The following is a 13,228-nucleotide window of genomic DNA, read 5'->3' as shown; positions in this document are numbered from 1 at the left end:
CTAAAAACAGACATCACTGGGGGTTCCGTTTCCTGGATCAACAAGGGCTTGTTTCGACTGTAACAAGAGACGTTCTTCGATTTTCGGAGTTGCGATCAACGCACCCTACAGACCGCGATTGGCCAAGAGGCTTTGCATACCGGTTGCTTTCACATGTTATGCATCCACGCGATACAATCTCAAATTCAAAATAGACAGTAGCGAAAGTGTTGCTTCAATATGCGTATACGCGAACGACATTATATATATTGCTAGTTCTCCGAAGCCGTCGCTCATTCGCCGACATGGAGTCTAGACGGCACGAGCTCGGTCAAATGTTTTTCCCCAATAGCAGCGAAACCTGCGTATTCGATGAAGGCTGCCTGCGATTCAACATTGGTGAAGTAAGCGAACGAAGTTAACGATTTTATGCTAGTATTAAGTGGGTATGCCGGCACTAGGAAAGCAAATAGAGTTTCATTACGGCTCTCGCTTTTCTGTCACTTTACTTTCATGCCACAGATTCTTCCCTATGCGCATTTCGAAGAGTTCTCGAATGGGATAAATGTCGTAGGGCCTCTTGCTGCGGTCGCAGAAGCCTTGGTACGAAGCTTCAAGATGAGGTGTGCCTCTATTTTGCTTTGCGCGCGTGCGTGTGTGTGCGAGTGCGTGTGTGTGCGAGTGCGTGTTGTGTGCGTGTGTGTGTGTGTGTGTGTGTGTGTGTGTGTGTGTGCGTGCGCGTGCGTGTGTGCGTGTGTGTGTGTGTGTGTGTGTGTGTGTGTGTGTGTGTGTGTGTGTGTGTGTGTGTGTGTGTGTGTGTGTGTGTGTGTGTGTGTGTGTGTGTGTGTCGCTTCGAGTAACAATGCTCGCTAGCGAGTTTGTGCATTATAAGCACGAAAACCGACAAATTACACATTCTTACACCATTCACGGCGTTTCTTAGATATCAAGTACTGTTCCCGGAAGAAAGAATATGGGGAATCAAGTCCAAAGGAAATTTCACCGGATTCCTCGGAATGGTGCAAAGAGGGGTAAGAAAAGGCACAGGTTCACGGTAATCGAGTAAGATGTGTTCGTGCTTGTCTGCACGAGCACGGAACCGTGTTCGTTAATTTTAATTACCATTCGAATTATTACTGTATCTATGGCCTGATAAGCCGTAATTTCCGCGATATTCTGATGAAGTGCTGTCGCAATTAATTATTGACCTTCTGGGCGGTACTGTGACTCTTTGTTTGCGATCAATTCGCTCTTCAACCAAACACAAAGCATGTGTTCGCTTGCCCGGACGTTGGCGAACTACTCCCATTAATGAAGCGATGTTCCAGTTTACTAATGCATGAGTTGAAAATATGAAATATGAGAAAGTCCTTTCCTATATTCAATGCCATTTCTAATAATGAGAAAAAAAAAGGTCATCTCCACAAGTCCATTTATCAAAGAAGAATATATATTAGACAGAGTAACATTTTGTTTTTCGGGATTGTTGTGCCCCTGTCTCTATTTCTCATTATTCTTCCTATTTGAAATATGAATCATGTAATCGCTCCTTTTATTAAAATAGTAGTGTGAGCCGGATGCATTGTTTCGCGATTTTCTTTCCATAGCTATAGAAAACGTCCAAATAGGTCTTAGTGTTGCTCATCTGCGAACAGGTACAGAACTCGCGGATTGAAACGCCAAAATTTAGGGCTAAATATTGCTCACACTTTCATTTTTAAACGTCTACAGTTCGTGTCATATCGGCGTAATTTGACTCGAGCACTTACATCAGAGTCAACATTGCCTTTAGCAGCCAGATTTGCAGCCACATGACGCGGTTATGACGAGCAATAGCTCATAGCAATCATTATACTAAAAAAGGAAAGAAATGACGTCATGTTTCAATTTAGGAATACTCTCATTATAATACATCTTGTGAATCAGTGCCTACAAAGACAACGACGTAGCAAAGCGACACCTTGCTTCAGTAAACAAAAAATGGTTCTAATAATCCCACAGACGTCCGATTGGCTATGTTCGGGCAACACCATATTATACGTCATCATTCGCCTCTTTCTCCAGGGCATCGACATCATGCTTGGACCTGTGACACCCACAACAGGCAGAGCGGAGGCTGCCGATTTCTCGGCCCCGTACGACGTCAATTACGTGGGCCTAATGGCGTGGAAGCCAGTGAAATTCGTCGACCCATTCAACTTCGTCCTCTCCTTCGACCTAAACGTGAGAGAACGACGCGCTGAATTCGTGAAGTAGTGAGTTTCCTGCGTGGGACTGATTCTGCAAATGCAGAACTTCGTTAATTTTTGCACACTTATGTGTACACTACGGTGTCAGCGCAGTTATTGACTCAATAAAATAAAATCCGCGGTGGGAACAGAAGCTGTGGCTCATTGTCCAAAACTTCCTCGTTGTCGTGAAGGAAACAAGATGACTTTAAGGGTTCGTTTTTCTTTGTTAAACACATTATTAATGAGAAAAAACAGACAAAAAATTGGGGGACGCTTAAGCTTCGCCTTTAAGAGCTGAACGCGATAGGGATATTCTGTTCCTACTGCGCAGTTCGAACACTACGAGGGTTTAACAGAATGCGCCCACTAATGCGTGTGCCTTATGTAATGGGTAGCATGCTTTAAACCAGGAGCAATTATGCGCGAGAAACTTCTTCGAAGTTGCGATGCACCCACTACGTGGTCTTAAGGGAATACGCGCAGTAATGTGTGTGCCTTTTGTAATGGGTGGCTGTCTTTAAACCACGAAGTCGTTATGATATTGGCATGGTGTGACGCCCTATGGCAATGTACACTTGTACCACGCAATACTACTGCGATATTACATCTCGTACTGTGACACCTCTATACAGGACGCGTATTTTTGGGAAGCATCAAAGTTACTTTCAGTGCAGCTCCAAGCAGAGGCGTGGCTGTGTGGTAGAACACCTGCTTGCCACGCAGACGGCCTGGGTTCGATTCTCATTCGGACCCAACATTTTTATTATTTGTTTTATTTGCAGCTTTTTCGATTTTTCGGTCACGGACATGATGATGATTTTTCGCTCACAACCAACGGCCCCGACGCCGACAGCGCAATTTCTGCGATACGAGCTCTTTAACGCTATCGCGTTAATAATGCCAAGGAAAGTAAGGGGATGTTATTTGTAGCAGTTAGGATGTAAATGTGAAGAAAGTAAGGTGGACGAAAAGATAACTTGCCGCCGGCAGGGACCGAACCTGCGACCTTCGAATAACCCGTCCGATGCTTTCCTTGGCATTACTGTCTGTTAGTTCTCATTAATATATCGTTGTCCTGAGTATCTGAATTCCGTTGAAACAAAAGCTTCATTTACTCATGGTGTAACTAGCAATGCCGCTTGACAACAAAGCACGACACTGAGTGTAAAAAGGCCGCATATGCTGAAAGAAACCTTCGCGACTAATGTTCATACATTCAAAAGCATTATGGCATGGCGGCAGTTGTGTTCAAATGGGAGGTTCGTGGCGCTGAATGCTGCATAAATACAAAATTATATGCTTACATTAACATTATGCACGTTAACGTGTCTTACACATTCAAAATAATAAGTTTTCTCCAAAACTTTAACGTGAGGTGCAATCCTCACGCGCCCTCAATAAATATTACGAGTCTTCACGTGTTCCCCAGATGCGTTAGCGCCTATTGCAGGCGCATGTTTTATTAGAAATCCGTAACACCGCCAGTACTCTGAGTAGTCCGTTATTACTAATACAAGCGGGTATTTCGATGTAGGCGTTCAATTCAGTCAACGTCACTTCTAAACATTCAAAAGCAAAAGTGGATGGAATCTGTCACGTTTCCAAATAAAAAACGCGTGGTTAAGCTCTTTGAACATAAAGAAGCACATACGAATGGGTCGTTCTAATGCAGTCCACGACATCAGAGCTTTACAACATACTTCTCTGCCGTTTTCCCAAATGCAGGTCTGGCTGGGCGTTTTCTTCTGCTGGTTGCTTTTAGCCTTCGTTACGGCGAAGATGGACATCATTTCAAGCTCGTTGTTTAAACACAAGAAGAGGTCATTCCCCGAATATTTCTGGATCTACTACAAGCTGCTGTATCCAAATTGTAAGCCTCAGCTCCTATATTCCTGGTTACTCTAGTTATCACTTCCTCGCATGCGCAGTAGTTGAATTACGCCTGCTACCGAAGACCGATTATTACAGATGGCAGTGGTGCTGTCGACACTTCAGATGGGGATCTCACTTCTGACGTCCTTCCTGTTATATTTCAGAGCAAATCTTTGATTTAAGACGGTCGTGACCTCAGCTCTGTAGTCCGTTGCTCTTTCCACCAGTATGGTATCCTCAGGTATCATGGCATAGCGGCTTGCTACAGTGCGACCCACACTTAGCATGAACGCCTCCTCAGTAGTTCACCTGAAAGTTATCATCTTAAAGGTTATTTCCATATGCATAGATGCCCACCTAAAGCCTGATATATGAGCGTTCAGTCAAGAGTAAAATATCGAGCAAATTTAGCGGACTACAGATCAATGTTATAAGAAAAACTTATCATGCTGCTGGCTATGTACCATAATTTAATACGTTGCAATGTATTTGCGGATGAACAACGTCAGCAAATGTGTATATAAAGCGCGGCTGTGTGTGTGATGAAACCAGTAAGGTGACAATGACATTAGTCTGAAAGTGTCCGTATGTTGACGCCATTGTTGTACTCTGTCGAAGAAACATTCTCAAGTGTTCCGTCACAGCCTGGGTTTGGCTCCGTAGGCGGTACACTGTCACATAGCCCATTACAGCGCGTTATTTCTTGTCAGACATAAAGGCAGCCTTCACCACGTAGCAACTCCTATCATGAAACATCGTCGTCTTCTTATTCTCTCCGTTCACAAATAGACTGTATGAATGTAAGGTAAGCCAAACGACCCCCTTGTTACTCTGGGGGCTTTTGGCAACCATGCGCGAACTGAATGGCGCATCAAGCGTTCCGAGGGCACTGACTACGGCAACAGCAGAAAGCCTGTGTCTATTACACGCACAATCTACACAAAACCTGCTACTAATCTGGCACACATATGAATTTGCGAAGGAAAGCCTATGCTGGAAGAACCTTAGTTAAGGTTTCAGCGATTATGGACACCGTTTCAACAGACATATTGGTCCATAAAAGTCAAGGTCAATTAAAGAAAAGTTACAGCCGCTTCACAAAGGCAATTATTTTGTGAGCTAAGCCATCATGCAGACCCAAGAGGATTCCCATTGAATTCACTGAAGCATATAAGCATGATGAGAAGCTGCACTCATTCATGTTCTTTCTGCTTTGTATTCAGCTTCCCTTAAAGACAACGTGGAGTAATTTCACAAGCAATGCCGACAGAACTGTATAGTAGGCGACTGCTTAACCGTTACGCAGGTTACCCTAACAACAAGGCGTCCTGGTTTCGGCTCCTATTCGGAGTGTGGCTCATTGCCCTGGTGGTCATCATGGGCCTCCTCAACTGCACGCTCACTTCGACGATGCTTGTGAGGAAGACGAGCGACTACGTGGACAGCTTTGAAGACATATTGCGCTTTCCAAAAGTGAAGATCGCTGCAGAGAAACTGACCTACTTTTCCAAGATATTTCAGGTAAAAAAGCAAAAAAACTGAGTGCATTCGGAATGTCTTTTTTTTAGGAAAGAAATGAATGTCGGGCCAACTCGAGAATCGAACCTCGGCCCTGCTGCGGTGAAACTTGGCTCTCCCTAATATATATATATATATATATATGGAACTTATCGTGCAAAAACCGCATCATCAAAGGTACATTCCACCGCATGTGTCATGCCAGTTTGTGTAACAGCATACGTTAGATCATTAAAGCAAGACAAACATTTCTGAAGAAGTTCACTATCCGTCGCCAGTTTGATGACTGCCTTGGGCTGAAGTGCAGACGTGAAACAGCCGCACAGGTTAACGCTTAAACTTCAGACAATTTTGCAGAGACAACGTAGAAAATATTTTAAGTTTCCGTTACCATGACAACCACATATGACTATCCTTGCAAAATTTTATCGCCATGTTTCAGCTCCTTGGTAAGGACGCTGGACCATCTTTGAAATTGTAATGCCGCCCGATAATGTTCATTGTGCTACTGTTCTTTTGGACTACATTGGTCGCAGGATCCCGTGGGGGAGACGTTCAAAAAACTGAGCAGCCGGCACCAGAAGGTCGTTGGCGTGTACGTGGACGGTCCAGTACTGAGGTCGCTCATGGACGAAGTTCTCCAGAAGAAACGGGTCATAGTCGGCCCGGACGTCATGCTCAAGTCCCACATCGCCGATCATTTTGTCAAGACTGGGACTTGCAGACATCACGTGGCCAAAGGGACGGGTGGGCCCATAAACATCGTGATGCTCGTCCGGAAGACCTTGCCGAATGAATTCAAGAGAAAACTAGACAAATTGTAAGGAACCCGCGACTCTAGTTGTGACGATACCACACGTACCTTAGTTGGGCTACGACACTTACGGTCACGGAAGTACGAATAAGTTGGGGCTAACTAGAACGCTGCAGGAAGACTTGTTCGGCTAGTTGGCGTTTGCTTATCATCCTAATGTAGCGCGAAGACACCAATACAATGACATACAGACATACAGCACTGCCTGCGTTGTTTTCTCTGTGTCTGTGATTTGTCGATACATTACGAAGGTTAACTATAACACGTCACTTTGTTTTTGTTTTCCCTATCTCGCTTAATTTCACCGTGATCTCGGCTTCCACACTTAATGTGGGGCCCAAACAATCTATTCCAAATGCATAATTACTGATACGAAATTGTTATTTTGAGTTTTCATTTGCGGAGTCTGTAGCAATTTGCAATATCTTAGAATAACAGAGAGCTGAGCTAGTTGGTACGTATTCATTCTAAAAAGAGACAGGGCGTGCAAACACGGACACAAGAAAGAGATCAGGACACCACAAACGCCGACTAACAACTGAAGAGACGCAGAACGGCTGAAAAGAAAGAAGGCACGAAAACTTATCTGCGCATGCCCATGCAACCGGCGAACCTATCAATCCGGCACGCGTGGCGGTCTACGTGGAAGATAACTGTTAAGGCATTTCATTTCATCTTTATGCAAGCTAATCGACGGTTGGCTCACGCATGCGCTACCACTATTCTCGATATGCCATGCTTCAATCATCAGACGCGTTTCTTCATTTCTATGCCGGTACAACACTGCGCATTCATCGAATTTTGGCGTGCACTTACAATCTCGACAATGTAAAGATAGATTAGATGGTGAGCCTCCTGTTAGCGATCTCTTATGTTCCAACAATCCCTGGTTAATGCATCGGCCCGTCTGTCCTACGTAGAAGCGGCCGCAGCTGAAAGGGACCTTATACACCACACTCGTACGGCAATCAGTGAATTTGTTGGTGTGTTTTACAAAACAATTATCGGTCCGCTTCTTGTCTTTTACTCGCTCATTCTTCCTCTGCACAGCGGCACAAATCTTACCTAGCTTATTGGCAGCCGTGAAAACAACATTAACGCCGTATCTACTTCCTACTTTCTTTAGCCTGTGAGATATGCAATGAATGTACGGAATACCTACGACACGTTTCTTCCTATCGCTTTCTGCAACCATGCTCGGACTTAACACAATAGACTTCTTTAAACGCTCAGCGACCGTGGCCACTGCATCACGAGGATACCCTACATCTAAAAGACGCGTAACCTGTGCGCTAAAGCTATCACTCATTTTGTGCTCACACGACTTGGTGAGGGCTGACTTAAGGCAAGACATGGCGATGCCGTTTTTTACAACCTTCGAGTGCTTCGACGAAAAATTTAACAGCGGTTTGGAAGATCTAGGAGAATACTGCCAGCACACGTGGTTCTTCTGGAACGTTAAGGAAATGTCTAGAAATTGTATTCCATTATTCTGAGGCACCTCTTTAGTAAAGCTCAGCCCTCCTTCATTTAATTCAAATTTTTCGCTCACAGAAGTTACCACCTTTTCAAAGTCCTCATCACTACAAAAAATCAAGTAGTCGTCCACATAACGAAAAACCTTAATAACCGAATTACCTAAGGCGCCTTCCAAAAGATTGTCAATCTTGCTAAGGTATAAATCACTAAGAACCGGAGCAACCTTAGAACCAATACATATCCCTGATTTCTGCACATAAACGCCTTCCTTCCAACCTACCAGCGTCGACTTTAAATACATGGAAAGGATTTCTAGAAATGCCCCGGTAGAAACACCACATTTATCGGTGAAAACCGTCTGGTCGCCTTGTTCGTTAATACATTCATTAACACATTTTAACAAGTCCTTGTGCGGCAAAGAATAATATAGGTCTTCAATATCCATACTAAAAGCTTTACAACAGCCGGGGTTCTCCTCTGAGAGGAACTGAACTAGCGCCTGAGAATTACGCATACGAAAAGGGTCTGAAAAACTTAAAGAGGTTAAGCAGTTCTGCAAAGGTATTCCTGAAGGGTTTTAGATACGTTGATGACTTCTTGATCATTTTAAAGACTAACACGGATTCTTCCCTGGATCACTGCGTTGACCACATTTTATCAGTTTTTCACCAACATGGGCAAGGCTTGAACTTCACTCATGAACTGCCATCAGATGGTTCCATACAGTTTTTAGATTTGAAATTACATCTTAGAGAAGACCATGTTTGTTGGCAGTATAACCCACGTGCGCAAAAAGATTTGTTGCCTTATGATTCGGCGCACTCTAAGCTAGTGAAAAGGGGTATTGCGAAGCTTTGCCTCGAGTCTGCTCTGGTGAAGTCGTGTACACACACTATGCAGGACAGCTTTCAAGTTCAATTAGCAAGGCTACGGGCAGCTGGTTATCCGTGTGCGGTCGTTGGTGCAGTTTCCCAAAACATCTTGAAGAAGATGAGAGGCATGAAACCGAAAATTCCCAGTGACGCACGAGTGAGGCGGGGACCTGAAGTGGTACCGTATATCCACAGGATGTCCCACAACCTTAAGAAGGTTGCCAGCAAGCACGGCGTTTCTGTCGTGTTCTGCGCCCCTCGGAAACTGGGTGGCCTGTGCGCACGCGTATGCGATGAAAAAGACAAGCATGGATGCAAAAAGAACCATGCCAGGCCGTACGTGAGGTGCGCAATAGGCGTGGTGTATGCCATACCACTATCATGTGGGAAGACCTACATAGGTCAGACCGGGAGGTGCATCAACGATCGTGCGCGGGAACATGAGCTGTCCTTGAAAAATGGTAGTAATGCGCATTTACCGGTTCATTGCGCAGCCTGCACGTGTGCACCGCGGCTAAGCGAGATCAAGATTCTGGGTAGGGGTGGTGATACCTTGGGAAGGGAGTTGCTGGAAGCTTTCCATATTAGGAGCAAGGGCACAGAGTGTATTAGTGATACGTCTATACATTTGTACGGCAACGAGTTCAGATTATTCATGTCGATGTTTGATTAGCTATGCTACGACTGCGCGCATGCGCTTTAGGTGATCTGTCTTTTCCGTGGTTTTTTCTAAATAAAACCAGTTGATGTTTAGCGCTTGCCCTGTGCACTGTCTTCTTCTCTTCTCAGCCAGTTCGTTCTTTTTCTTCCTGTTTGCGCTAAAAAATATGATGTCTGAAATAACTAGATACAGCGACTTGCCAGGTGCCTTGCTCTGAAACGATTGCTCGAAACGGAATCTCGTTCTTATGTGTTTTGGCTGAAAAAAACAATTCTAAAGTAAGTGATTTAGCCTTCTTGACATTACAAGCTATTCTCTCAAGATTATGTCTTAACAAAAGGTCGACAGCACGTTGCCTAACTACCGATGGCTTAAGTTTTACCGTCCTAAAATTCTTTTCTATGGCTGTTAATGCTTTTTCTGAGAACAAACTGTCCGGCAGGGCGTGTTTGCACGCCCTGTCTCTTTTTAGAATGCAATATCTTGCTCGTGTTCAGTTTGTGCATCCTTGTACGGTTACGAATATGTAGTTAAAACACGTACGTGCGTTGTGTTGCCTGTCGCTTGGGCGCATGTATTCAGAAAAGTTGGGATACGGCGCGCCGGCAACATAAAACGGGAGCTTCAAAAATTGTTCCTGAACATCATCGTAATAGGTGTGCAGTTCAAGCAGTGCAAAAATTTAATGTAGCACTTTTTCGCCATAGTAATTGTGCACAGCAATGGGACAATCAAATTATTCATAATAACCGTTTTATTTTTGTTCCTGTAGCATCACGCACGTGAACGAGTGCCACGCCTACCACAAGGAGATGGAGTGGCGCCTGCGCAATTACACCATGTGCCAGAATGAAAAGGACGACGGCATCAAGCCACTCTCCATGGTCGACCTCCAGGGCGGATTCGTTGTTCTTGTGGTCGGACTCTGCGCCAGTCTCGTGGCGTTTGTCGGCGAGTGGGCGCACACAATAAGTGCTACCAGCAGCCGAACAAAATGGTGGACGCCTTATACTGGCGGGCACATTAAATTACGAATACGCCAGCGTCACTATGCGCTGAGAAATTGGCATGCCGGAAACTAACGTAAACAAAAAGAAACGAGGCGAATTTTACGAACCGCAAGTGTTTTCCTGAACGAAGCACGGAGCAAGGCCCATACGCATAGCTCTACACCCGTACTTAAAGGTGTGGTGCCACCAAATTTGTGGCTTGCGCGTTCTTTGCTGTAAGCGTTTCCTATAGATCCAGGAAGCACGATGCACGCACCAAGATTCATGTATACTCGCTAAATAATTTAATATCGCCTTTTGATGTCGACAACTTTCGGTTTCGGTTTCTGGGCGCCGAGGTTGGGCAGTGACGTAGAAGTGTCCACAAAAGGCTGTGACGCACTTAGCCAGGAAGCGACTGAAACTCGGCGAGTGATGTAGCAACCGACGCTTTGCCGGTACTATAGTGAACTAGAATATATTCTAGTTCACTACAGCCCGTACGTACGTTGCGGAGGTGGCGGAGGTCCGGAGGTCACTCACGTCACTACAGGAGATCTCGTGTGACGTCACTACAACTTTCGTTGCCCTTCCTATAGATCTACGTCAGAGTTGGCGCGCTAGCGATGGGTTTCGATCGGGAGAATGGGCATTTAGGTACACTTTGGAAGTGAATTAAAATATATTGTAAACGTTTGCTGTGTCCGACACTTTGTTTGGAGTACCCTTGCATACAGAGGAAACCTGCAACAGGCTTGTTATAGCCTCGAAATTTGATGGCACCACCCCTTTAATATACATAGGCATGTAGAAGAGCTCACAAGCAACATTAGTCAACACGTTGTTGCTATCATTGTTTCACTAATATCCGGCCCTTGTCAACACCAGCTGCCAGTTAGCCAAAATTTGCCACAGCTGGTATTGTGCGCGTAAATACGCTAGGCAGGCTTCGCACTACAGGTTTTGGTCAAAGTGTTGAGCTTTCAATCTTTCAGTGTATATTTCGTGCACTAGTGTACCAGCGTACTATTTCGTGTACTAGTGTTTCATGTACTAGTGTGCTAGTGGCGCAGTTTCGGCATCTAACTGCGCCAAATACATGTTGTTAACTTCCTAGTCTAAACCTGTTCTTTGTGTCTTAGCTACGCTTCTTTGAGGCTGCGTGGAAGCGGTACCAGCCGTATTCCTGAATTAGCTGCCGCAGACAAGCGGCGGCAGTCCAGAATAACTAAAACAACACTCCCGGTTCACAAGAATAACTTCTCGTTGTACGATATGTATATTACGTAAAATAGGGCCATGTGCAATATGAAATATCACCGTGTCGTTCAAGCAAGCAAAACCGCCCACAAAACCCTGCGCCCCGATGCTGACAAAAGACACTGAAGCAGAAGGATTAGCTTATACTTTGTAATCAGTGAGTTCAGTTCTGTAAGTTTCGGCAACATGCAACATCGCGCATATAGCAATATTGTTGCTATAAAAAACTACATCACACTCCTGTGAGCGGCTCCTGTTAGAACATAAAGAGAATACAAATATTTTATTCATCACAATCAAACATATGCCGGTAATTTCTTATTGGGAATTTGGCAAAACTAGCGTAAAAAGCAATAAGGTACGCATTTGGGCTGGTTGGTTCATGATTAACTGTAAAAACAGCGCTAAAAGACGGGACGAGGAAAGGACACAAACCACTGTGTCCTTTCCTCGTCCCGTCTCTTAGCGCTGTTTCTACAGTTAGCGTAAAAAAACAATACTATTTCACATAGCCTTTTCCACTTCAGACTATGTATACGTTTCTGGCAAAGATTAGAGTTGCAGAGTATTAAAGCGAACCATGCTGCGTTTAGTGCTGAGCTTACGAATGCTGCGTTCAGTGTGGGTGAACGGTTTTCACTCATCAATTTCTCGCCTGATCAGCCGCCAGTATGTCTCCATCAAACCGCATTTTTGAGCACTCAGTATAGCCACACAGCATACAACTGTTCTGCATGATCAATGCATTAGTAGGCCAAAGTTTACACATAATATACCTTCATGTGCATCTCTAGACATAGTGTTATAGAGAACATTAAATTTGCTTTAGAAACACCGCGTCAATGACAATGATCGTAAACTGCGTGTGTGAACGTTTGCGAGCTTCATAATCTTCCGACTATACGTTTGGTCTGCAGCAATGAACAGGTGAGCCTGTAAATCAATTCTAAAAAGAGTAGCGCTTGTGAACACGGACTACAGAGAGACTCACAGACACACAGACGGAAGCGCTTCCGTCTGCGTGTCCGTGAGTCTCTCTGTAGTCCGTGTTCACAAGCGCTACCCTCTTCAGAATGCATTTCCAACTCACCCAAGAAACAGCCCTCAAAATTAAGTTAGTAAGGAAATGAAAAAAATTCACCGACGATTACGATACTGCCTAATGCTGATTCTGAGCGCAGCTTCGCGTTGGGGGAAGGCCAACTGCGGCTGAAGTTTTGACTTTCCGCAAGGTATCGACTACGCCATAAAGCGTAATTTTTGTGAAGTAGGACAGCACCCACTAGGCCATTATTCGTCTTTCTGCGGATAAACGAGGCACCCGCTACACGTCTGTGAGGTATAATGCGCACTTTGTTGATGCTGCATGTGGCTGATGACGATGCAGAATTATGGCTAAGCGCTTTGCAGTGGGTGGGAAGCATTAAACCACACTCTTGCGCAATTGCCGTTTTGTGATGACTGGTTATTATTTTACCCTTCTGCCACGCTATATTACTTAGGTTAACGCGATTGCTTGCCCGACATGACGCCTGTATAGTGTTTTTGCAAGT

General features: G+C 44.7%; 1 protein-coding gene across 1 annotated transcript; it reads left to right on the top strand.

The window, feature by feature from the left end:
• Positions 1–284: 284 nt before the first annotated feature.
• LOC119402553 (uncharacterized) lies at positions 285–11,605 on the top strand. The gene is made up of 7 exons (XM_037669704.1): positions 285–383; positions 2,044–2,202; positions 3,936–4,080; positions 5,389–5,603; positions 6,137–6,420; positions 10,199–10,343; positions 11,558–11,605. Exons 1-7 carry the CDS (start codon positions 285–287, stop codon positions 11,603–11,605), a joined length of 1,095 nt encoding a protein of 364 aa, XP_037525632.1.
• The last annotated feature ends 1,623 nt before the right edge of the window (positions 11,606–13,228 follow it).

The sequence above is a fragment of the Rhipicephalus sanguineus genome, chromosome 8 (assembly GCF_013339695.2).
Source record: "Rhipicephalus sanguineus isolate Rsan-2018 chromosome 8, BIME_Rsan_1.4, whole genome shotgun sequence".
NCBI classification, from domain to species: Eukaryota; Metazoa; Arthropoda; class Arachnida; order Ixodida; family Ixodidae; genus Rhipicephalus; species Rhipicephalus sanguineus.
Note: the sequence above shows the minus strand (reverse complement) of the source record. Positions and strands in the feature narration are given on the sequence as shown.

Excerpts from the sequence above, each read along its gene's own strand:
- LOC119402553 (XM_037669704.1), top strand. The coding sequence starts at position 285 with ATGGAGTCTAGACGGCACGAGCTCGGTCAAATGTTTTTCCCCAATAGC. Across the intron at positions 384-2,043 it reads TGCGATTCAACATTGGTGAA|GGCATCGACATCATGCTTGG; the intron begins GTAAGCGAACGA and ends CTCTTTCTCCAG. Across the intron at positions 10,344-11,557 it reads GCGGATTCGTTGTTCTTGTG|CTACGCTTCTTTGAGGCTGC; the intron begins GTCGGACTCTGC and ends TTTGTGTCTTAG.